The sequence below is a fragment of the Gopherus evgoodei genome, chromosome 4 (genome assembly GCF_007399415.2).
Source record: "Gopherus evgoodei ecotype Sinaloan lineage chromosome 4, rGopEvg1_v1.p, whole genome shotgun sequence".
NCBI lineage: Eukaryota > Metazoa > Chordata > Testudines > Testudinidae > Gopherus > Gopherus evgoodei.
This window is the reverse complement of record NC_044325.1, coordinates 154,090,334-154,113,329: the sequence shown is the minus strand read 5'-3', so window position 1 is coordinate 154,113,329 and position 22,996 is coordinate 154,090,334. Positions and strand designations below refer to the sequence as shown.

General features: G+C 48.6%; 1 protein-coding gene across 1 annotated transcript; it reads left to right on the top strand.

The window, feature by feature from the left end:
* Positions 1–963: 963 nt before the first annotated feature.
* On the top strand, positions 964–14,664 carry FUS (FUS RNA binding protein). Its single transcript, XM_030562431.1, has 15 exons — positions 964–1,048; positions 2,357–2,381; positions 3,305–3,459; positions 4,100–4,241; positions 4,685–4,881; positions 5,320–5,512; positions 7,113–7,147; positions 8,618–8,650; positions 8,977–9,086; positions 10,068–10,197; positions 11,360–11,461; positions 12,085–12,223; positions 12,313–12,401; positions 12,546–12,696; positions 13,317–14,664. Exons 1-15 carry the CDS (start codon positions 1,036–1,038, stop codon positions 13,354–13,356), a joined length of 1,554 nt encoding a protein of 517 aa, XP_030418291.1. The 5' UTR covers positions 964–1,035; the 3' UTR covers positions 13,357–14,664.
* The last annotated feature ends 8,332 nt before the right edge of the window (positions 14,665–22,996 follow it).

Here is a 22,996-nt window from a genome sequence, read left to right as displayed (position 1 = left end):
GTGCTTTAGGCACTATCCACACTGCCCTAAAAGCAACACAACTGGACAAACCCACCTTCTTCAACCAATTCAATGAGCTCTTATTGGTATAACAAGCTAGACAAATGTTGCCTGCACAGACCCACAAACCTCTCTCTCTCACACACATACACACAGACCCACAATGATCTCGCCCTCTCTCTCACACACACACCTGGAGACAGACCCACAAACCTCCCTCTCTTACACACACACACAGACCCACAATGATCTCGCCCTCTCTCTCACACACACACCTGGAGACAGACCCACAAACCTCCCTCTCTTACACACACACACAGACCCACAATGATCTCGCCCTCTCTCTCACACACACACCTGGAGACAGACCCACAAACCTCCCTCTCTTACACACACACAGACACACAGTGATCTCGCTCTCTCTCTCACACACACACCTGGAGACAGACCCACAAACCTCTCTCTCACACACACACCTGTATACAAATCCACAATGATCTCACACACACACACCCCCAGACCCGCACACAGACCCCACAGGCACACACTGCCCTAAGCACAGACCCTGCACACAAACCTCCCCCTCACACGCATCCAACCACTCGAAAAGAGACCCCCCCAAAAGCCCAGCCCCTCCCCCACAGAAAACACACACGCGAAAACTGCCTCCCCCCCGGATCCTCGGCCCCTTTGGTTCCTTCCACCCTGCGCCATTACCTCATTCCTCCGCCTGCGGGTGGGCTGTACCATTCCCCTTCCCGGGGGGGGAGAACAGGGTCTTTTTGTGCACAGAGAAAAGCCGCCCGCCCGCCCCATGGAGAACAATGCGCCCGGCTGCGGGGCGGCGTCAGGGGGGATCCAGCAGCGCGGCGCAGCGCTGGGCACGCGCCATCCTCCCCCTGCTGCCGGGGAGTTGGTACAGGCCGACGGCAAGGGGTGGGGGAGGGGAGAGTATATGTAGCGCCCGGGTGGGGGCGGGAGGCTCAGTCCAGCCGCAGCAGCAGCGCGTGGAGCGGACTCGGGGCAGCAGGAGCGATGGCTTCTAACGGTGAGGCGGGGGGGGCGGTTACAGACACCATCGGGCCGCAGGCTGGGGGGCCGCGCCAGGACCCCACACACGCTCTCTCTCTGGGGGCTCGGGACGGGATCAACCCCCTGCTGGGGGCAGAAGAGCCGGCCCTGTGGGGGCGGGGCTGAGGGTGCCGCGCGCCCCCTCCCCCGTAAATGGGGGTAAATGGCCCCATGGTAACGGTCCCCGGGCGGGGCGAGCCTCAGTCCCCCCTCCCCCACCGGGCGGTGTATCCGCTGCAGCCGGGTCTGGGCTGCGGGGGAGGGACGCGGGAAGCTCCCGCCCTCAGGGGGTGACCCCCGCCCTCAGGGGGTGACCCCCGCCCTGGCTGCAGGAAGCGGGGCAATATCCCCCCGGCATAGGGGGGGCATTGACGTACCCCTGGAGGGGGGTGGGGCCCTGTGCATTGTGGGGCAGCGGTGGGGCCCCTACTGCTCGCCTCGCGGTGGCCATGTTGTGCCTGCCCCGTCTTTACGCTTTGGGGGTCGGCACGTTCTTTCCGAGCTGCGCCACCCAGGCCTCGGGCCGCCATTTTGTGGGGGGTGGGTGAACCGTTTCCCTTCTGCGCGCCTGAGTCAAGTGCGCCTGCGCGCCGGTGGGGGGAAGAAGCGCAGCATGCTCGGTGTGAATAGGCGTCTGCGCGCCTCTCGGAAAGCTGAAGGTGCGCATGCGCGGCAGAGACGGGAGGGGCTGGATGCCGCTCTGGGCACGCGTGCGCAAGTTAGCGCATGCGTGGTGCTCCTGATTTTTTTTGCCGCAGTCTTGCATCCGGGTACTTCTCGCTCCGCCCCCTCCTGATCGCGCCTGGCGCGCGGCGCGGGTTCATTGGACCCCAACCGCCCAACCAACGGTCGTCCCCCTCGCTCCACCCCCCCCCGTTTGCCTTTAAAAGGCTCGACCAGCCCAGTGTGTGACCCACCAAGTAACCCCCTGGTGCCCCCACCCACAGGGCTAAAGGTTCCCCTAGGGGGTAAATGCCCCCCCCCACCACCCACAGCTGCCTGGGGCTGTAAGTACCCTGCCCCATTTAACATAGGTACAGGGAATAGCCCCCCAGTCCCTCTTGCCCACTGTTGTGCTACCCATGTCAGGGTGAATTGCCCCTGCTGATCCATTCCCACTGCCCAGGGGTTGGGTCAGGCCGGGTGGGGGCATTCCTGCCACACACAGACACAAGGGCTTGGACTGATGGCTGTAGCAGCCCCCTCATCCCCCTCTGTCACCTCTCAGGAGCTGGGCATTGGTTTGGGGTCTAATTTGTTCCTTTTCCTCTTTTGTCTCTTGCAGATTACAGCCAGCCAGCCACCCAGAGGTAAATGTCCCTGCTTCTGTGTTACTGAAGTGGCACGGTATAGATTTATGTTATCTGATATGAAGGACAGCAGTGTTAGATAGCCCTGCCCAGCTGTCAGTCGGCTTTGCAAAAGGAGGGCAGTGCTGGCTCATCACGGGCACATTGGGAGGCTTCATCCTGGGAATCTTTTCCCTTCATTTCACTTCCATTGGTGTCTTAGATCAGTTGGACCATCCAGCCCAGTAACCTGCCCTGGATGGGATCAGTGGGCCTATCTACCCCAGGTTCTGTTTTCCAACAATGACCAGCGTTATCTGGATTAGAGAAAAGTCCTCCACCACCACCCCCAAAAGAACCCCACTACCTCAAAGAGTTAGTCAATAACTTGACCATAAAGGGAGTCTCCTCCTAGAATTTACCCCCCTTGATTTGTAAGCTCTTTGAGGCAGAGACTCTACCTAGTACAATATTGCAAAGGTTCATGACAGACTGCTAGTTGGCCGGACTGGAAGCTTTTATATCCCTTGCAGCACTCCTGGGTACCCTTAAACTCTGGATATTTTTATTATCCTTAGGAATGTCCAGTTCAGTCACATGTCTTAGGTTCTAACCTGTTTCGTTTTGAGGATTAATCAGTTAATATTTGAACATGGCAAAAAGCTCTTCTCTACTTAATGCTCTGTAGATCAGTTGACAAACCCATCAGTCCCTGCTGTTAAATCTCTTGATTTGTGGCTGCTCCCGGCATTCATGGCTCCTAACATGCTGTGGTTGCTCCCAAATTGCAACAAATAGTGTCATGGCAATTTCCAGATCAGTCTGCTTAGGTGTATGGGACCTTTGAAAAACTCTCTCTAAACTGTTGCATCCTTAACAATGGAGTCATTGTATCCTGTCTGGAATATCTAACCTGATGGGTGTGTCTGATCATTCTCCCTCAGCTATGGGGCTTACCCAGCACCACCAGGACAGGGATACTCTCAGCAAACCAGCCAGCCCTACAGCCAGCAGAGCTACAGCGGTTATGGCCAGTCTGCAGACACCTCAGCGTATGGACAAAACAGTTACAGTTCTTCCTATGGCCAGAGTCAAAGCTGTAAGTGCTAGAGTCTCTTGGTTGAGGTGCATTGTGGGAGATGTTCACAGTTCAGGCTAAAGTGAGGCAGGTTTTCACTGCCAGCAAGTCCCATCACTTTATCAGTGCAAAGCATTTTTTTCTCCTGTGACACAGAGCCAAGTATTTGCCCTTCAGTCTGCTCTGCAGATGGCCAATCCCATCAAAGAATCCATTCGTTATTGCAGCTGTATTGCTGGTTCAGTCCCTACCCCAGCAACTGTGCATCTCTTAGCCAGCTGCTGTATCGCATCCCCAGAGGTACCTGCATTTCAGGGCTGATGGAGGGATTCCCCATATGTAGAGGTTTAGGGTGATACTTATTTCTTCTCTAGTGCTTTAAATCAGTAAATCTCATGTCATTGTCCCTGTCTTACAAATGGGGAAACCGAGGCACAGGACAGCAAGGAGACTGCCCAGGTTGGTGGCAGAGGTGGGAATAGAACTTGTCTCCTGAGCCATGGTCCAGTTCTTGACACACTGAGCAGCACAGCCATCTCCACAGCTCCTGTGGGAAATGAAGTGATCTGCTGATGCCTCTCACTTGTTTCAGTGCAGTTCAGGTATAGAAGGAGGGACCCAGCCTCACCATATTTTCAGGAGCTCTTTATTTTTTTGCTAGCTGGCTATAGCACTCAGTCAACACCCCCAGCTTACGGAACAACTGGATACGGTAGCAGCCAGACCTCTCAGACCTCTTATGGGCAGCCCTCGTCCTATCCTAGCTACTCCCAGCCACCGGCAGCCAGCTCGACAACTGGAAGGTACAGCTAAAGAGTCCTCGTCTTCCCATAGCTCTCCCTGCATGTGTCCCTTCTGTTTTCTAGCATCCTGTGTATGTGGACCTCAAAGCACTTTGCAGCCACTTCTACATTTAGCATCACAACACCTACTGTGAAATTTTAATCTGTTTACAGGTTGTGGGGGTGGGACTTGCCCAAGGTCACAGTCAGTGGCAGAGCTGTGTGTAGTCCCAGCTCTCCCCTTCCCTCCCTGCTCTAACCCACTAGACCCCGCCCCCCTGTTCTAACCTGTTAGACCCCACTCCCCTCCCAGAGCTGGGGATAGAACCAAAGAATCGGTCTGGTGCTTTGTCCGTTAGACCACACTACCTCGGTGATCAACGTATCCTACAAGCCAAATTCTTGGTGAATTGAAAAGAGACTTGATGTGTATTTAAAGGGCAATGATCTTTTTAAATCTGTAGTTATGGAAGCAGCTCCCAAAGCACAAGCTATGGCCAGCCCCCAAGTGGAGGCTATGGCCAGCAATCCAGCTATAGCAGCCAACCACAGAGCTCCTATGGTCAGCAGCCTTCTTACAACCCTCCACAAAGCTACGGGCAGCAGAGCCAGTACAGCAGCAGTAGCAGCAGCGGAGGAGGCGGCGGGGGCAACAGTGGATGTGAGTTGATCTTTATTGTGCTCCGTGTGTCATGGTTGAAAGCCTGGGAAACTTGGTCTGGGGGGAATCCAAATTCCATTGAGGGAGAATGGAAGTCACTACAGTTTTCAAAGAAGTATTACGCGTGTCTTAAAGCTGATACGTTACCCTCTTTTTAAGGTACTTTCATGCAGGCATCTTAATTTTTAACCCCGTGAGTTTTTCCTCTCCTCCCCAGCCTGTAGGCTTGGATAATGACTATTGCAAGGTTATACAGCAAGTTGGTGGCGGCTCTGGAAATACAACCCTGGAATATGAACTCCCCATGCTGCTCTAACCCACTGGACCCCACTTCCCTTGCAGAGCTGTGGATGAACCCAGGAGTCTTGATTCCAGTGTCCCTGCTCTTATCACTAAGATTGTCCTGTTTTTGTAACTTTGAGCACATGTTCTCTCCAGCCAGCAGCTATGGCCAGGACCAGTCATCCATGAGCAGTAGTGGTGGCGGTGGTGGTGGCAGCTACGGTAGCCAGGATCAGAGCAGCTATGGAGGTGGCCAGCAAGACCGTGGTGGCAGGGGCAGAGGAGGATATGGCCGGGGTGGCTTCGACCGTGGTGGAAGAGGCAGCCGTGGTGGTCGTGGAGGCATGGGGTAGGTGTCTAGATGCTTGTGGTGGGAGAGGGAGTGGGTTTAAATGTTACTGTCTCTAGCTCTGTCTGAAATTAACATGTTAGGGGAGGGTGTGTTGCATTATGGAGAAGCTCTTGTGTGCATGTGTGGAATGCCATATCATACTGCGTATGGTAAGGGAGTGCCAGTGTTCTATAGGGGGGTGGAGATTGAATGGCAATAAAAGCTTTTCCTGTATGTGAGGGGCAGAATCCCATTACTGTCTACCTTAAGAACCAATGTAGGTTCATATCTACAGTAGACAATTTATGCATGGGGGGTAAAATACCCCGCTGGTGGTTACTATCAGAGTTGTCTGACATCAGATGTCTTAACATATCAAATGCACAGTGTGAATTCCAAGCGCTTGCTGAACTTTCATGTTACCCTGTCTAGGTATCTACTGAAGGTTTATAACTATCGCTATTCAAAGGGCCTATAAATCTCTCTACAGCAAAGGTTTATTTGCATTTTATCTGGTGCTATAATCTGTTCACCAAAGCACCTGGGTCATCTTGGTAAGAAACAAGGGATGTAAGTCTCCTCAGTCAGAGGAGAAGTTGTCTTCTTTCCAACCTGGTTGCTTACAACCTGTGTAGCAAACTTGGTTAATTCTGTGGTCCATCCACACACTGGAGATATTCCATGGGTTAAAGGATGTATTTGGGCACCCACTTAGCAGCTTCAGCAGCTGTGATCACATTTATATACAACTTGCTTTTGGTTTATCTCACTATATACACACAGAAAAGCAGTGTCTTAAACTGCCCTGGTGTAACAGTCCTCCCTCTGCAGAGGGTTGCTCAGTGGTCTGTTAAAAAGAAATAAGTTGAGAAACAGATGCCAAATAATATTGATTGTGAACTGTTGATCGGGAGTTTAAATTGTTTTTTTTAGAAAGGTGAGTATTAGGCTGGGGGGAAATCAAAGTATTGTTGATGTTACTTGTTATCTGCTGTTAACACTACATGTTATCTGTTAACAAACTCTGCGTTTTATGTGCTACAGGTATGAAAGTCAATGAACTTTATCAATTCTCGACCTTCCACATGTTAGCTACGGGTGAGGAAGGGAGAGAGCTTATGTTAGGTCCAGGCTTAGTGGTCAATCAGTTTATTATGCTATGCTAGGGAACTTGGGTTGGTTTTTTAATATGCTTTCAAAGCAAATATCCTATGTATCTATGTTTAGGTGGTATCAACACCGGGACTGGGGGGAATACGCTGTACAAATAAGTTGTAACATGCAGTTCATGGATTCCTACCCACGCTAGGACTGCATCGAGGAGTCAGCATTGTCTCAAGTGTACATCACGACGGCTGAAGTAATAGGAGAAGGTTGGAAGCCAGAGTTGCACTTGTATTAGATTTGTCCATTCCAATTTTACAAGACAAAGGGTGTATTTAAATAAATAAAAAGCCTAAATATGCTGAGGGACAGAACAAGGTTGAAAGGAGCATTCTTTAGGCTTTCAGGAAGAACTGGAAAAAATAAGTGTTGGTCAGGATTTTAAGATCTGGTAGTTTTAGTGAACCTTTTAGCCATGGAAAAAGCTTCATTATCTTCTAACTTATCTCCTCAGCGGTGGTGAGCGTGGTGGCTTCAATAAGTTTGGTGGTAAGTCCAAAGAGTTCAAAACTTGAACCAAAAAAAGTATATATATATTTTCCAGAGACTTGTCTTTCATATGCAGAATCTTTATGTGTTAGGAAAAGCCACCATTTATCAGATATAACCTATGGGAGCACCCTCTGCAGTCCTCTATACCAAATGAGTTCTTGAGATACATACGGTGTCACTTATTTCTACGTCCACTGGGCTTCTACTTTGACCAAAGTTCTTGGTGCCAATACATCTTGGTTGAATGTTTTGCAACAAGACACACACAAAAAAGTGTGCTTTGGGGAAAGAAAACGAAAGTGCTACTTCCTAGAAGTGTCTGGTCTGTGTGTGGTTCCTTTTTTAAAAAACAAAACACACAAGGAGCTTTAAGTGCTGGTGATTTTTGGAGTTAAAACATGGTAATGGAATTGCATGCAATCCTGAGGATAACAATGCAAAGAGTTTACATACCTTTTTATGGTTCCTGGTAAAGAAAATGGGGGAAGTCCCCAAAAACTGGAATGAATTTCTGGTCTTGTGTAAACTTCCCTTTGACTACATTACATGGTTTTGTAAGCTTATACCTTAAGAAAGATGGTTTATATTTAAACTTGTATCTTAAGAAGGAAAAAGGTATTTTTTGCACTCAAACATACCAAACAAAATATATCTGAACACTTCCAGGAGAGTTCCCATGGGTTTGCTGAAAAGGGTTTGGCATGAATGATCTCTTGATCAGGTCAATTTAGTTTTAAGAGACCAGTGTTGGGCATATGCTTTTAGGTTCATTAAGATAATTATTGATCTGATATGGGTGTGATTAAAGGTATAATGGGTGAAATGTCTAAATATAGCAAAAATACTAATATATATATGGTTTGTATAGGTAAATAATGGTTTAAGTGAAATAAAGCTATATTTATGCAAGGTTAGTTCACTTTAAATGTGTGGCATGGGCTAATGCCACTATATCGCTGCATAAATCTTAAAGCTGTTAAGTGTGTGGTTATATACTGTGACACTAACCAGGGTAGCAAGTGGTATGATGCTACAACATGTTACTGAAAGATGTGAATGACAAAGGTGTATATAAACATGTGGACAGAGATCTCTTTGGGTAGTAGCTTAAATTGTATATGCAAAGGTCTCAATTTAAACAGACCTCGGAAGGTGATACTAAGCAGAATTAAACGTGTGTTATGAGGGCTTTTGTAGTTGACCCTCCACATAGAGTTGGAAAGACGTTTTCTGTGTACAGTATGACATCTGAAAAGAGTTACTGGTTTTGCAGCACTGTCTTCAAAGTACCTTAAGTTCTCTGACTTCACAGTATTTTGCCTTCGGCTAAAGTAAAGTAAACATAGGCTCAGCATCAGAGCACATGTACCAACACTGGCCTGCTGTCTTTAATGTGTTTAGTATGTGTGGGAGATGAGTCTGTTTCCACCGACTAACTAGATTTCTCCTTATTTTCATGTGCAAAAGGGCCCCGGGACCAAGGACCACGCCATGATCCTGGTACGTGACTGTTCCCAAAGTGTGGGTTTGCAGGGTTAATTATCTCATGTGTTGCAGAAGTGGCTTGTGTTAACTTACGGGGATGATCTGAAGTTGATCTAAGACATAAGCATCATACCCATTTCACAAAAAGAAAAGCTAATTTAGAGCAGCTTAAACCTGTGAAAGTTTGCATTAAATTCTTGTGTAGCCTGTGTACCTGCTAAGGTGTGGTCTTGTTAAAGACACTGCTACGCAGCTATTGCTGTAGCATCTACAGTGGGGTAACATTTTTCTCTTGACTGATCCTTGGGTATGAAATTGAGTGACACTCGCTTACTTTGCAGCTTCTGAACAGGATAACTCTGACAACAACACCATTTTCGTCCAGGGACTCGGTGAAAATGTCACCATCGAGTCGGTTGCTGACTACTTCAAGCAAATAGGAATCATTAAGGTACCAGCACAGGGAACTAAATAGTCTGGGTTTGCAAGAGCAGCATAGCGAAACGACACTTCTCTTGTCATCCTGTACCCCCTTGCCCTTAACGTACAATCCAAGCGGTCTTACCGTGGAAGGAGTTTGGTCTCTAGCTGAGAATAGGAGAGTCAGGACTCCTGTGTTTCTGGTTCAGGGCAAGGGAGGGAGTATCATGGGATAGGTGAGGTGGGAACTCAGCACTCCTGCATTAGACTCCCAGTTTTGTCATTGTAGAACTGGGATATAAACTTCTAATATTCAAGGCCTAGTTAAAAAGCTTTAAACGATCCGAATGGAAGGTGCTCAGTAAGCAGTATACAGATATTACTGGTTCCTTATGTTTGGACTGTGGTGCGATGCCAGTGTGGATCTGACTGATACCAAGGTAGTCCCTGCTTTGACCATCTTGCAATCCTCATGACTAAGGCTATGTTTGTCATGGAAGTCAGGAATCCGTGACCTCCAGAGACCTTGGTGATATTCCATACTCTCCTTTAGCCGAAGGACTGGAGCTGGCAGCCAGCAGTGAGAAGGTGACAGCCTCCTCATTTCGCTCCCTACAAGGTCCAGCAGCAGGCTACAGCCTCCTGAAGGGGCCCTCTTCAGGGCTCTTGTGACAACCTCCCCCATCATGCAGAGGAAGGGGGGACGCCTAGGACCAGCGGATGCGGGTGTCCTGTTTTCGCTTTGGGAATTGTTTACTGCCTGTGACTTGTCCGTGATTTTTTAACTAAAAATAACCATGACAAAATTTTAGCCTTACTCATGACTTACTGTTGATGGTTTTCAGAGATCTTTATATGCAGATTTCACAAATAGTCCCTAGTCTTAAAGCAATAGAATATTTCCCTCCATTTTTCAGTCCACTCAACAAGGGAAGTGGATAGGGTAGCCTTCAGCCGTAGGTTAATCTCCAGAAGCTAAACTCATGAGATGTACCCCTTGTTTGTGTTGCAGACAAACAAGAAAACTGGGCAGCCCATGATTAACCTGTACACAGACCGTGAGACCGGGAAGCTAAAGGGGGAAGCCACTGTGTCTTTTGATGATCCCCCATCTGCCAAGGCAGCCATCGATTGGTTTGATGGTAAGTTGCTTCCATCCAGCTAGGCCAAGGAGTTCGTGAAGAAGCAGCATAAATGGTGGAGCTGGGAACCAGGACTCTCTGCCCCTGGTTCAGGGATGGGAGTGGGATCAATTGAGTTAGAACAGGGGAGGAGTTGTTCTAATTTTAGTAGTGATCTGTTATGTCACTTCCCTTCTGAACCTTGGATTTTTCTCTTTGTGAAATGGGGATGATACTTATGTCTTGCATAATACTTGGCTACTTCAGCACCTGATACTGCAGTCATTTGAGTCAAGGGCAGGGCTTCAGTTGACATCAGCATGAGTAGGATTCATTCCTCATGCTGCTATGTCTTAAGGCTTGTCTACATTTGGAAGTTAATTCAAATTAAAAGTGGGAAGTGAATACAGTAGCCGTTCCGGAATAGCTCCATGTGTGGACAAGCCCTTAGCTGTAGTGCCCTGCTTTGATTCAGAGACCAAGGGGTTAGTGCTGCTGGTCAGGAATCCTGCTAGTGTTCTTTCAGTGGAAAACAAGTTGCCTTGAAATGAGGCAGCTTTTCCTGTGGGACTATTCTACTGGAATTTTGTTTTCCATTAGGGAAAATCAATTTTTAGTTGGCAGGACAATCACTGTCATCAATATGACAATCTCAATCATGTGAATTGTAGTTCAGGTGCCTCTTGAGCTCATTCTTGGACTAGGCTTCATGGCTAGACTATATTTCCCAGAATGCACTGTCTCATAACAAAACACAGCTGTGAAGTTGTGCATTGGAGGTGCATCTCCATCAATTCTAAGGCCAGAAGAGGGACCACTGTGATATAGTCTGATATCTTGTGTGACACCAGGCCAGAGAGCATCTCCCCCCCCCCCCAAAAAAATTCCTGAAGCATGTAGAAAAACATTCAATCTTGATTTTAAAATGGTCAGTTATGGAAACAGGTTATTTTAATCAGAACTTCTCGATTTTAAAAAAAATTGATCCTAAGTTTTCATACCGATGTGGCACAAAATCAAATCTCCAAATTTCCATCCCAGGATAGGAATTACTTTAAAAATAAAAATTCAACCAGTTGCGGGTTAAAGTGGGGTGGGGAACATTGGTTTTGTGATGGTCAAAAGGAATCATAAAGCTCTGTGTAAGCTGAAATTGACATGTCTGGTTTCTTTCTTCAATCAGGAAAGGAATTTTCCGGCAACCCCATCAAAGTCTCCTTTGCTACCCGGAGGGCAGACTTCAACCGTGGTGGTGGAAATGGACGGGGTGGCAGAGGCCGTGGAGGTATTTAGAAATGTTTGCTCCTGATGGGGATGGGTGCTCCAACCCTATTGGGAGAGTGGCCTGTTTTTCAGGACCTGGACACAACCAACCAAGTCTCGAAACCATTAACAGAGACTGGGCTAAGGCCTAGCCATATAGACTTTTTAAATATTTGATCAGGTCAAAGGTCAGCCCTGTTAAGTGTCCCCCTCCTCCTTATCACACATGCTTACCTGTGGATTTTAGGTACACAATAAACCTATGGGTCGGCCATAATTTTTGTGGCATAATCTTACCTGTGTCAGTGCATGCTGGGAAAATTGTGCCTCAGCACGAGTGACCAGATATGAGACAACATATTGGACAGTGCATTATGGGATCACTTGCTGCACAGAGTTGGCTGGCCAGTGGGTGACCACAGTTAGGGGATGTGGCTAAGAGTGAAATAAGTTGTGATCTGGTTGTAGGAAGTTAACCAAAGGCTGCTAGCAAGAGAGATGGCTGCTGAATCCAACTCTGGTGCTGTTGTGGTTGAGCTGGGGAGTGTCCTGCACAAAGGATCAGTGCTTTGGGAGTTGTGGATGCAGACGGCTATGTCCCTTCCAGTGAGGCTGACCCCTTTGCTACCTCACTCCTTAATGCAGGGCCCATGGGTCGTGTTGGATTTGGTGGCGGAGGTGGAGGAGGCAGTGGCAACAGTGGCTCTAGCGGAGGTAACCGAGGTGGCTTCCCCAGTGGAGGCGGTGGCCAGCAACGTGCAGGGGACTGGAAGTGCCCTAACCCGTAAGTAGAGGCTTTGGCAAGCAGGGGAACCAAGCGTTAACTTTTGAGTTTACCTGATACTAATGTTTCTCAAACATTGCATCTTCCAGAGCCTGTGAGAACATGAATTTCTCATGGCGTAATGAGTGCAACCAGTGCAAGGCACCAAAGCCAGAAGGACCTGGAGGACCACATATGGGTAACTTAAACCATTCTGTTTCTCCTGCACACCAGTAGGGGGCAGGCCTCATGGGTGGGTGAGATTGTGTATGCTCCAAATGCTATTGCCTTGGAGGTATTCTTGGTACCAATTTCACTCATGTGCTTGTTTTTCCCTTCGCAGGAGGAGGATTTGGGGAAGAGCGTCGTGGAGGCAGAGGCGGTTATGACCGTGGCGGCTTCCGAGGAGGCCGAGGCGGTGATCGGGGTGGCTTCCGAGGAGGCAGAGGTGGAGATCGGGGTGGTGGATTTGGGCCAGGAAAGATGGATAACAGGTAAAGCAAACAGCACAGAAAGGGCATGATGCTATAATCTCTGTCCTGGGGTTTACTCCTAGTTCTGTACAGCTGCAAGTGTGACTCAAGGCCTGGAAAAACCTGCCCTCTGGTGTGACAATCTCCACCTAGTCAGTTGATCCAAGAGAAGGTTAGAGGGTGGCTTGATCAGTCTACAGGCAATTCAGTGGGCTGGCAACTGAAGCCAGACAAATTCACACACAGAGTTATTTTTTGTTTAAATTGAGAAAGTAACCAACCATTGGCTCAAAAGTGGTTGTGATGGATTCTCTGTCACTTGGGTCTTTAAATCAAGCCTGGTGCCTTTCTCAAATGTCTGCTGTAGCTCTGCCACTCATCATGGGCTGGATGCCGGCATTGCTGGGTGAGATTCTAGCCTGTGTTGTACTGGATGGTCAGACTAGAGAATCATAATGGTTCCTTCTGACCTTAGCATAGATGAATTGGGCAAGTCGCTTCTCCTCTTAGATGTTGCGGCATTATCCATATGTTATAAAAGTTATTAACTTGTTCGTTTATAAGGATCACTTAGCTGTTTGTGGGTGAAGCTTAAAATACTTCCCTTATTCTGTCCTAACCCTTCCTCTTTGTCTCTACAGGGGCGACCACAGACAAGACCGCCGTGACAGACCCTATTAAGACTGTACAAATTCCCAGACCATGTGACTTAAACTTTTTTATTTTGTATGTCACTTTGTGCTGCAGACTGTGTAAAGCTTGTTCCATTTGTGTAAAACTTTGTATTGCCCTCTCAATTTTACCCATTTCTTTTCCCCCTGTATCTGGAAGAATTCCCTACATTAAAAAAAACCCATTGTTTTAGTTGCTGTGTGTAGGTTTTTTGGGGCCAGGGCTTCAATAAAGGCAACTTCAGTTTACACTAGAAATCTGGGGATGCCCCAGTGCTAGCCCTGGATGTTTAATATACATCAGTGTATTATGCTATGAACAGTATTAACATGTAATTGAGCAGACATAAGCGGAGAAAGATATCTTTATCTGTGGTTGAAATGTCAAATTCTTGGTTTACACTTGAGAACTCAAATGGTTAGTGTACATTTTTATTCCCTGAAGCACCATCATCCAGCATAGGAGTGGTCAGCTTAGTAGGGACATTAATGTGTGAGCCATCTTATAAGTGTCTACACAGAAAGTTTGTTTGCTGGGATTTGGGTGGGGAGCAGGGAATGGATGGGAAACAATTTTTTCTGGGTTTTTGTGCTACCCTATGGAAAGTAGTAGCTGCAGAATTAGAAAGCTATTCTGTAAAGATCTAATAAAGTGTGTGGGTGTGTGTAATATATCTTCATGCAAACTACAGGGATATTAATATACAGGAACTTGAATGTGTGTTAAATACAGGTATGTAGAAGTGCCACCATGCAACAACTGTCTATTTTGTTCATGCATAATTAGAATGATTAAATTCCAATAGGTAAGCAAATTATGCCCACACCTGTGCAATTCTCTAGTCTGCAATAGGATTGCATAAGTGAAACACATGAAAGTTGTTAGCTTGCAAAATTTTATCCCTTGGCCTAAGGTACAAGAGGTTTTTTCCACTTGTTATGGTGAATTTGGAGCAATAGTCTGCTATGGTGATGAGCCATACAACTAGGTGAACAAAAAGCATCCCTGTTTTTCTAGAATCAGAGTTGATAAGCTTAGATTCACACAGCAAGGATGTGACCAGAAGTCACATTTTATCCAGGGTGTTGCTCATACGGTCAAAACTGTGGTGTCTACCTGCACAGAAATGCACATGGGTAAAAGGTGGACACGTGTTGGACTGCTAAACTTCTCTTGAAATGCTGTTATAGAAAATTTCAAGGGAGCAAATTGTCCAGGTCAATCTAACTTATGGTTGGAGCTGCTGCAGTGTATATGAATGTAATAAACTTTAACTTCTAAATATGCTCAATAAAAACAACCCCAGGTGATAAATGTATATCACTGTTCAAATGTTTCTTGATTTCAGAGGCTTCATGGCTTTGTAAGCAGTGATAGTTCATTGTGCTCAGCCCCAAGAAACAGCAAAATGGAAGGTGTAGGATGTAGTGAGATGTTACATGAGTAAAAATCCAGGTCAGAGGTGTGAAGGAAAAGCCTTACCATGTGAATATGGAAAAACCTTCAACCAACTTTAGGAGTGTAATTCTAAAGGAAGGAGACTATGAAACTTGAGGCAGGAGAGATCTCTCTCTTAAACTTCAGTATACTAACATCCACCTGAGTGGAACCTATAGCAGCTGTTCTCACAAAATCAAGAACAGGATGACGGACTGCTTGGGGAGTCCGTTCCTATTACAAAAGCTTTTCATAGCCTAGTCAATGTTTCTGGCAGAAATGTGCTATGGGGTGAAAGCAACACCTTGGTCTTAGTGGAATACGTTTGAAAAATATTTACAGGTACAGTTGAAGTGTGGGTCTCAAGCAGCAAGAGTTCAGAGCCAACTGCCACAGACTTCCAATCTCTGTCTACCCACTTTAAACAAAAAAGTGACAGTGAAACAAATTGCTCTGCTTCAAATGCTTTGAGGTAGGGCTGAGATATGCTAGAGGAGTGGTCCCCAACCTTTTTGTGGCCAGTAGCACATTCATGTTTTCAGAAGAGTACAGTAGGTGCCAACAATTTTTCAAGGCTTATTTTGTATTTGTACATTAAATAATACAAAAAACATTTAATATAACTATATGAAGCCAGAGCAAAGCCGTGAGGACAGAGAACACCGGCGCCTACAGCTCCGGAGTTCTCTGTCCCCATCAGGCATAGGGCAGCAGCTTGTCTCCCTTGCTGGGCACTAGGTGGGCCCTGTGCCTGCTGGGAACAGAGAACACCGTGCTCACAGCTGAGTTCTATGTCCCTGTCAGGTGTGGGGCCACGGCTTCTCTCCCCTGCTGGGCACTAGGCGGGTGCCATGTGGCAGACCACTGCTAGAGTGAGTGTGAGCCAAGACTATTGCAATACACCAGTTGTGGCTGTGTTACCTGCCCTAAACCACTTGTGACAGAGGATCAACAATGGTCTCTTTCCAGACTCATGCCATGGTGTGATTGGGGGGAGCTCAGCAGTAGTCCCTAGGTGTGTCCATGAAGAAGAATGCACATAAGGTTCTACTTAGGCCATTTACTGTCACATGAATTACCTCATTTTTGGGAGTGATGTTTGTCTCTAATCCTTTGAACCCCAAGCAATTTTTTGGTGACATCTCAGAAAGTGCCCTAGACTGAGGTAAGAACCCAACTATGTAAACAGTAATAAGTCATTAAAACAAGCTGGCATTCATCCAAGAGTTTTGAAGGCACTAAATTGCAGAACTACTAAGGCCTCGTCCAGACTAGGGGAGGAAAATCGATCTTAGATACGCAACTTCAGCTACGTGAATAACGTAGCTGAAGTCAAATATCTAAGATCGAATTACTCACCCGTCCAGATGGCGCGGGATCAATGTCCGCGGCTCTCCGTGTCGATTCTGGAACTCCGTTCGGGTTGATGGAGTTCCGGAATCGATGTAAGCGCGCTCGGGGATCGATTTTAACCCGCCGATACGGCGGGGTAGTCTGGATGTGGGCTAAGTGGGGCTAATCTAACATTTTTACTTGAGTGCTTGCACATGTCCATTCCACTGTGGCCCCAAGCTTAGTTGCTGGAAAATTCCCTTGGTGGTACCCATTGGCTTGGCTGTGGCACCCCCAGCTGATACCATGCTGCCTCAGTTCCTTTCTGCTGGCCCAAACTACCAAATTTTATGGCAGTGACAGCTCTTCTTGCTAGGCCAAGCTGGTCTCAGTGGTCTTCATTTTCCGTTTGTTCATACTGTGTATAGTTAAATTGGTGCTTCTCCATCAGTGGAGTTCTGTTCGCTGCCTGGGTCGAGGCATGCCTCAGTCACAGGGCTTGAGTTGCCTAAAGTGCTTGGGTGAGGCTCACATTGGTGATCCCTGTCAGATCTGCCATGACTGGAAACCTTCAAAGGACTGGGAGGCCTCCGAGAGAAGGGAACCTCTGTTCCACCAGGCAGCACCCGACCCAAATTCTGGAACCAAGCCCAGTACTGAGCTTCAGGATCTGCATCTTTGGGTTCCCATTGGTGCAGAAGAAGAGGAGGCTGGTGCAGTTCGCCTCCTCCTCCCTGGAAGAGGCAGTGACCAGGCCGGACGTGTCGCCTCCTGAAGACAACTGAGGTCCAGTAGGAGCTACTGAAGATGGTGACCTCAAACTCAGGCTTGCAATCAAAGAGGTAGTGAAAGAATCCTCCCATAGCCTGGTTAACATCCTGGCCACAGTGACCCCCTCTCAATGAGGCCATTATGGACCCAGTGAAAGCCCTGTGGCAAACCCTCACCTCCCTTCCCCCTGCATCAAAAAGACCCAAGATGCACCTTGTGCCCTCCCAGGGTTATGAGTTCCTATACTCTCATTTCCCCCCATCCCTGGGTCCCTGCGGCCAATGAAAGGGAGGGGCAGGGCCTATCAGGAGCGACTCCTGAAGCAGAAGACCCCAAGAAACTGGACCTTTTCAGTAGAAAGGTTTATTCGACTGGGGGACTACAGCTCAGGTTCGCCAACCAGCAGGTGTTGCTGGGCAGATATGACTTCAACATGTGGCACTGCATGTGGACGTTCAGAAATTGGCTTCCCCAAGCGTCCAGGCAGTTCTCCCTGGTGGAGGAGGGGAAGGCCATAGCCAGGGCCTCCTTACAGGCTGCATAGGAGCTCACGGCTACAGTCTCCTGCTGGAGGTCCAGCAATGAGTCTCCTACTGCTGCAAGTGCCCCCTTATGCAGACACAGCGACACCCCCTCCCCAAGTGGCATAGAGCCGCAGTCGATGTACTTAGTTTGATGCAGTGCTAGTGCAGACACTGCCTAAGTTACGTTGACTCAAACTGTCCTCCAGCAGCTGGGGCACAAGGCCCCACACTGACCGCTCTGGTCACCATTGTGAACTCCACTGGCCGAAAGCCCCTCCTTCCTCTTTAAAGCCCCGGGAAGTTTTGAAATTCCTTTTCCTGGTTATCCAGCCTGGCGAGCACATCTAGCAGATCTCTATTGTTTAATGCAACTGCTCAGCTGACCATGCTTGCTACACACGTGCCAGATGTGCTCCTACCTGGAGCAGACAGGAGGTATTGGATCTCCCAGGCCTGTGAGGAGAAGCGGCTGTCCAGACACAGCTCCAAACCGGCTGTAGAAATGTTGACGTCTATGAGCAGATTGCTCAGGGGATGCAGGAGAAGGGGTAAGACAAGCCCACTAGAAGGCCAGGGAAGCCAACGAGTGATCTGGTGCTGAGCTGCTGACTTGCCACTTTTCCAAAGAGCTGCACGTCATCCCACCACTGCCCCTAACAGCATGGCAGATACCGCTTAAAAACCAAATCACAAGCCCCTGCTATGAACAGCGAGAAGGATGTGGTGGACAAGAAAGAGGAGTATAGGGGCTGGGCGACTGGGGATCCAGCTGTGTAGCCAGCCAGGACCTGGTTTTGACACCACTGCAGTCCAGCCAGTGGAGCACAGGCGAGCCTCACGCAGGGAAAAGAACCTCAGGTAAGCGTGTAGATTAATTTTCCCTTATAGAATATTTTCATTAATTTTACTTGTGCTAGAAGAGGTTGTGGTCCAGGGCTACTATTTGCTTTTCCTTCCTCTCCAGAGGAAGGCAGCGAGGGCAAGCGGAGCAGTTTGTTTATGTACGCAGGGATGTCCCTGGAACCCTCCTGAGAGATCTCGCTGGAACTTCCATGGAGGTACTCTGCAATCCTCGGCCCAAAGTTTCTGGGGAAGGCTGCCTTATTTCTCCCTCTGCGGTAGGAGACTTTCCCATGCCAGTCACCGATAGCTTCAGCAGGCACCATTGCAGCACACAGACTAGCAGCACACAGGCCTGGGCAGCATCAGCTGTGCTCTCTCTGCCTCTGTTACCCTCAGGAATGAGAGATCAGCTAAAATCACCTTCACCTGTGAAAAACGGTGGCAGTATTCGGTGCCAGTGCCCTATGCTATTAGAATAATGCAAATGAGCAATTCCCACCTCATTTCCCTATCTGCCATGTCCCATGCAGTGACTGGCACCGTGCACAAATAATCCCACACAGGAATGAGAATGTAGTGAGGACAGGAGAACAAGGGGAGTGACTTCAGCATCTTAAGTTTCATTTTCTGTAGTGCGTGCGCTGGCAATGGAACCTGTGTGTGCGGTCGTGTAGCTGCTGCCATTGCAGCCTTCTGGGTCTCCCCCTCCACCGCCGCGGAACGCCTGAGCCAGATGAAGAGGAGAAAGAAGAGGACTCGGGGTGACGTGTTCCAGGAGATCCAGCAAACCAGTGCTGCATCAGACCATGAGCAACCTGGAGAAGGAAGGAACGGACAGGAGAAAGGCCCAGGAGTCCCAGGAGGAAAAGGAGATGGAGATGCACCAAGACATAATGGGGCCTCTCAGATGCTGCAGACTCTGGCAGACCTGCAGATTCAACAATCCTGGGCTTGCCTCCCTCTGCAGCCCATTGAGAACTCAAGATCAGGACCTCCCCATTCCCCGCCCACCAACGTTCCACATGGCATCAGTGGTCAGTGCCCTACCCCTGTCAATCCATCAGGGGATATTCAAGACAATCACAGCTTCACATACGCCGGCCTGCGAACGCCAGGGTGGGTGAATGTGAATGAGTAGCTGAAATGGACCTGAATGTTCTTTCCCTGCATAAATTCTGTCCTCTTTTTTATTAAGTTTTTAATGTGTTTGTTTTAAAATTGCATGTTTTTGTTGGGTTTTTTTGCACTAATTTTGTTAAAATAAAATTCTGTTATTTGGAACATCTTCATTAGTGCAACACATATGCTGCTGAGTGCTCAGCCGTTCTGAAGGCGACCAATTCCCTGTAACTGGATGTCACACGACTCACTCAAACAAAATTAATAGTTGTAATGTCAATGTTATATCTCTGCACATAATACAGCCATCACCACGTGACTTCTACCAGGCCACAAAAGAGCAGGGCCAGATAGAGCATGTTACTACGAACACACACTGCTCTGGCTCACTATTAAAATGGCTTTTCATAGAATCACAGAAACATAGAAGATTAGGGTTGGAAGAGCCCTCAGGAGGTCATCTAGTCCAATCCCCTGCTCAAAGCAGGATCAATACCAACTAAATAGTCCCAGCCAGGGCTTTGTCAAGCTGGGCCTTACAAACCTCTAAGGATGGAGATTCCATCACCTCCCTAGGTAACCCATTCCAGTGCTTCACCACCCTCTTAGTGAAAAAGTTTTTCCTAATATCCAACCTAGACTTCCCCCACTGCAACTTGAGACCATTGCTCCTTGTTCTGTCATCTGCCACCACTGAGAACAGTCTAGATCCATCCTCTTTGAACCCCCCCCCTTCAGATAGTTGAAGGCAGGGCCAGCTCCAGGCACCAGCTAAGGAAGCAGGTGCTTGGGGCAGCCAATGGAAAGGAGCGGCACATCGGGGTCTTCAGCAGCAATTCGGCGGCAGGTCCCTCAGTCTCTCTCTTCCTCTTTGAGCTGCTGTCGAAGCGCCATTCGAAGAGGAAGAGAAAGAGCGAAGGACCCACCGCCAAATTGCTGCAGAAGAATGAAGCTGAGGGTTGGGATAGTAGGTTGTTGCTTGCTAAGCCCCTGTTCCACCCCACTGTACTCCAGTGGGCTGAAGATAGGACCCAGGAGTCCTGACTGACAGCCCCATCCCACGTCAGTTTTGACATATACTCCTGAGCTACTATGGCATCATCTGTCTCTTTCTCTCTCTCTCTGTCACACACGCACACACCAGGACCTTGTTTTTTCTCCTCCGCCAATGGGAGCCTTTGGCCTGCCAGGATGGAGGAGCCTGGCTCCAGGTGGGCAGCAATAGCTCCAGCTGCTTCTAACCAGCCAGAGGTGTGGCTCAGGGAGTTGGGGGTACTTCATAAATGGGAGCTAGGGCAATGAAGCGGGTGGAAACCTTGAATTCTTCTGCTGAACTGCCTGGTGGGGTGTCACCCATCTCTGAGTGCCTGTTGATCACCCCTTCCCCCCGCTGCCACCATTCTTCCCTGCCTTAACCTCCCCTTATCCCTTACGGTAATGCTGACATTTAAATCACCACCATTAAGTTTCAGAGTTAACAATATTTGTATAAATGGGACAATTTGCCTCCTCTTACTCATGGCTTCACATTTCTGCTCAGGCTGCCCCAATACACCTGGAACACTCCTCTTCACCCCTCTCCACACACACACCGCCTGCCTACCCTGTGCCTGAACGTGCTTGCCTCCAAGCTGCAGCCCTGGTTGGGTTTCAAGCTGGGTCAGTTGTGAGCAGGGGCCTTGGAGTTGGATTTTATTTTAGGAAACACCACCTGGTGCCTTGTTCTCTGCCCTGACTTACAAGGAGTAGAGCTACTGCTGTTGGAATAAAGTGTTATTCAGCTTGAAACTTTAAAGCTCATCATTAATTTTCAGAGCTAACAATGCTATTCAGATGAGCAGGGGTGTTTCACACCTGGTGAAGTAATTGCCTCTCTGCAGACTCAGGCAGCTGCTGCTACAATGGTTACACTTACCATTTTGGTGGAGGAGACATAATTTTATAGCAAAGGAAAGCTGAGATTCTGGAGCATGATTCTGCAGGGCTGTGACTTACCCACATACACAGAGGGACCTGCTTGTAGGATAAACGAAGAAGGCCAGCGAAATGCTCTAAGTGACCAATATACCCGAAGGCCAGCAGGGGGCAGCATGACAGAAAGGGTGGAGGAGAGGGCGCTGTGTGCTTCTAGGATACTCATAGACTTTAAGGCCAGAAGGGACCTTCATGATCTAGTCTGTTCTACTGCACATTGCAGGCCTCAGAACCTCCCACACACACACACTTTAATAGACCCCCTAACCTCTGGCTAGTCTCTGAAGTCCTCAAATCATGGTTTAAATACTTCAAATTACAAAGAATTCACCATTTGCACTAGTTTAAAACTGCAGTGGAAGGCGAAAACATCAGAGTCTCTGCCAATTTGACCTGGCTGAATGGCTCAAGGGAACTGGACATGGGGCCTTTCTCTTCTAGGAGGCACCAGCTTCAGTCCAGATCCACGGTGAGGAACTGGCTGGCAGGCTTGGGGGTAGGGCATGGGGCACAGGGCTTTGCCCGTCTAAGCTGCTAATTCTAAGGTGACTCCATATTTCAAACGTGCTTCCAGCTGAAATGTGCTCAGCACCAGGTGAGCCATCCCCATGGGGCACGGCTGCTCCCCAGCGACAACTGCATTTCTGATCCCTTAAGCCACCAGCTCATTAACCCTTCAATTAGTGGCAGCGACGATGCTCTGCCCTGGGGTAATCACAAGGTTCCTGCTCTTAGGGGAATCCACGCCCATCGGCTGAGGACTCACCCGGATATAACCTGGCTGTTTATGTAACCGTATGATGTAGGCAAATATGTGTTAGCTGCCCACACGTCAACCCTGGCAGCTGGGACACCTGTTCATCCCTTAACTGTCCCCTGGTGACTAAGGGCCGAGTCATGGGGATGTGTTGCAGTGCAGGTGACTGGGGACGGATGGGACAGGAGGGCAGAGGGCTGGGGCAGAGAGATGTCGGCTTGCCCACCAGCACAGCAGTTGCCCAGCTCCACAGGCAGCTACATCTGAGTGCCTGGTGTTGCAGTGCAGCTGTTATCCAGCTGTCCCTCCCCAGAGGCAGCTGCATCTCTACACAGGGTGAGCCATCCCTGTATGGCAGTCTTCACTGCAACTCTCTAGCAGCAAAGGGCCAGTTCCCTGTGCATAGGCTGCCCTTGGGTTGGGGGTGGGAGCCAGTACATTGGCTTGGTGTTTGTGTCTGGGGAGGCCAGTCCTGGTGCTGCCACCACCTCCTGCTGGTGATGGTGAGCAGTTACACAATGGGGGAGGGGGTGTGCCATCAGCCATGGGGAGAGTGTCATTCGGGCATTGCTACCCTGCTGGGGTGGGTGTCAGTTCCCAGCAGGGCTGAGATAGGGCAGCTGCTCCTTTTGGGGAGGGTGTATATCTGTCCCCGCTGCCCCCTAGTGGCTGTGGGGGGGGAGGGTCCACTGCCCCTTACTGCACTGACTGGGCATATTTGTGTTTATATTCACCACTGTCCCCTACCAGGCTGCAATGTCCATGTGCTGTGTTTCTTTCTTTCTTTTCCCTGGCTTTCCCGGCTATCTGCACTGACGCCAATAAACAAATCAAACTATAAAGATTAATTAAAAAGGAAATGACTCAAGAAGGCAGGGCCTTGGCCTCGATA

Coding starts and splice junctions, on each gene's coding strand:
- FUS (XM_030562431.1), top strand. Junction 4,242..4,684: donor GCCAGCTCGACAACTGGAAG/GTACAGCTAAAG, acceptor TTAAATCTGTAG/TTATGGAAGCAGCTCCCAAA. Junction 12,402..12,545: donor ACCTGGAGGACCACATATGG/GTAACTTAAACC, acceptor TTCCCTTCGCAG/GAGGAGGATTTGGGGAAGAG.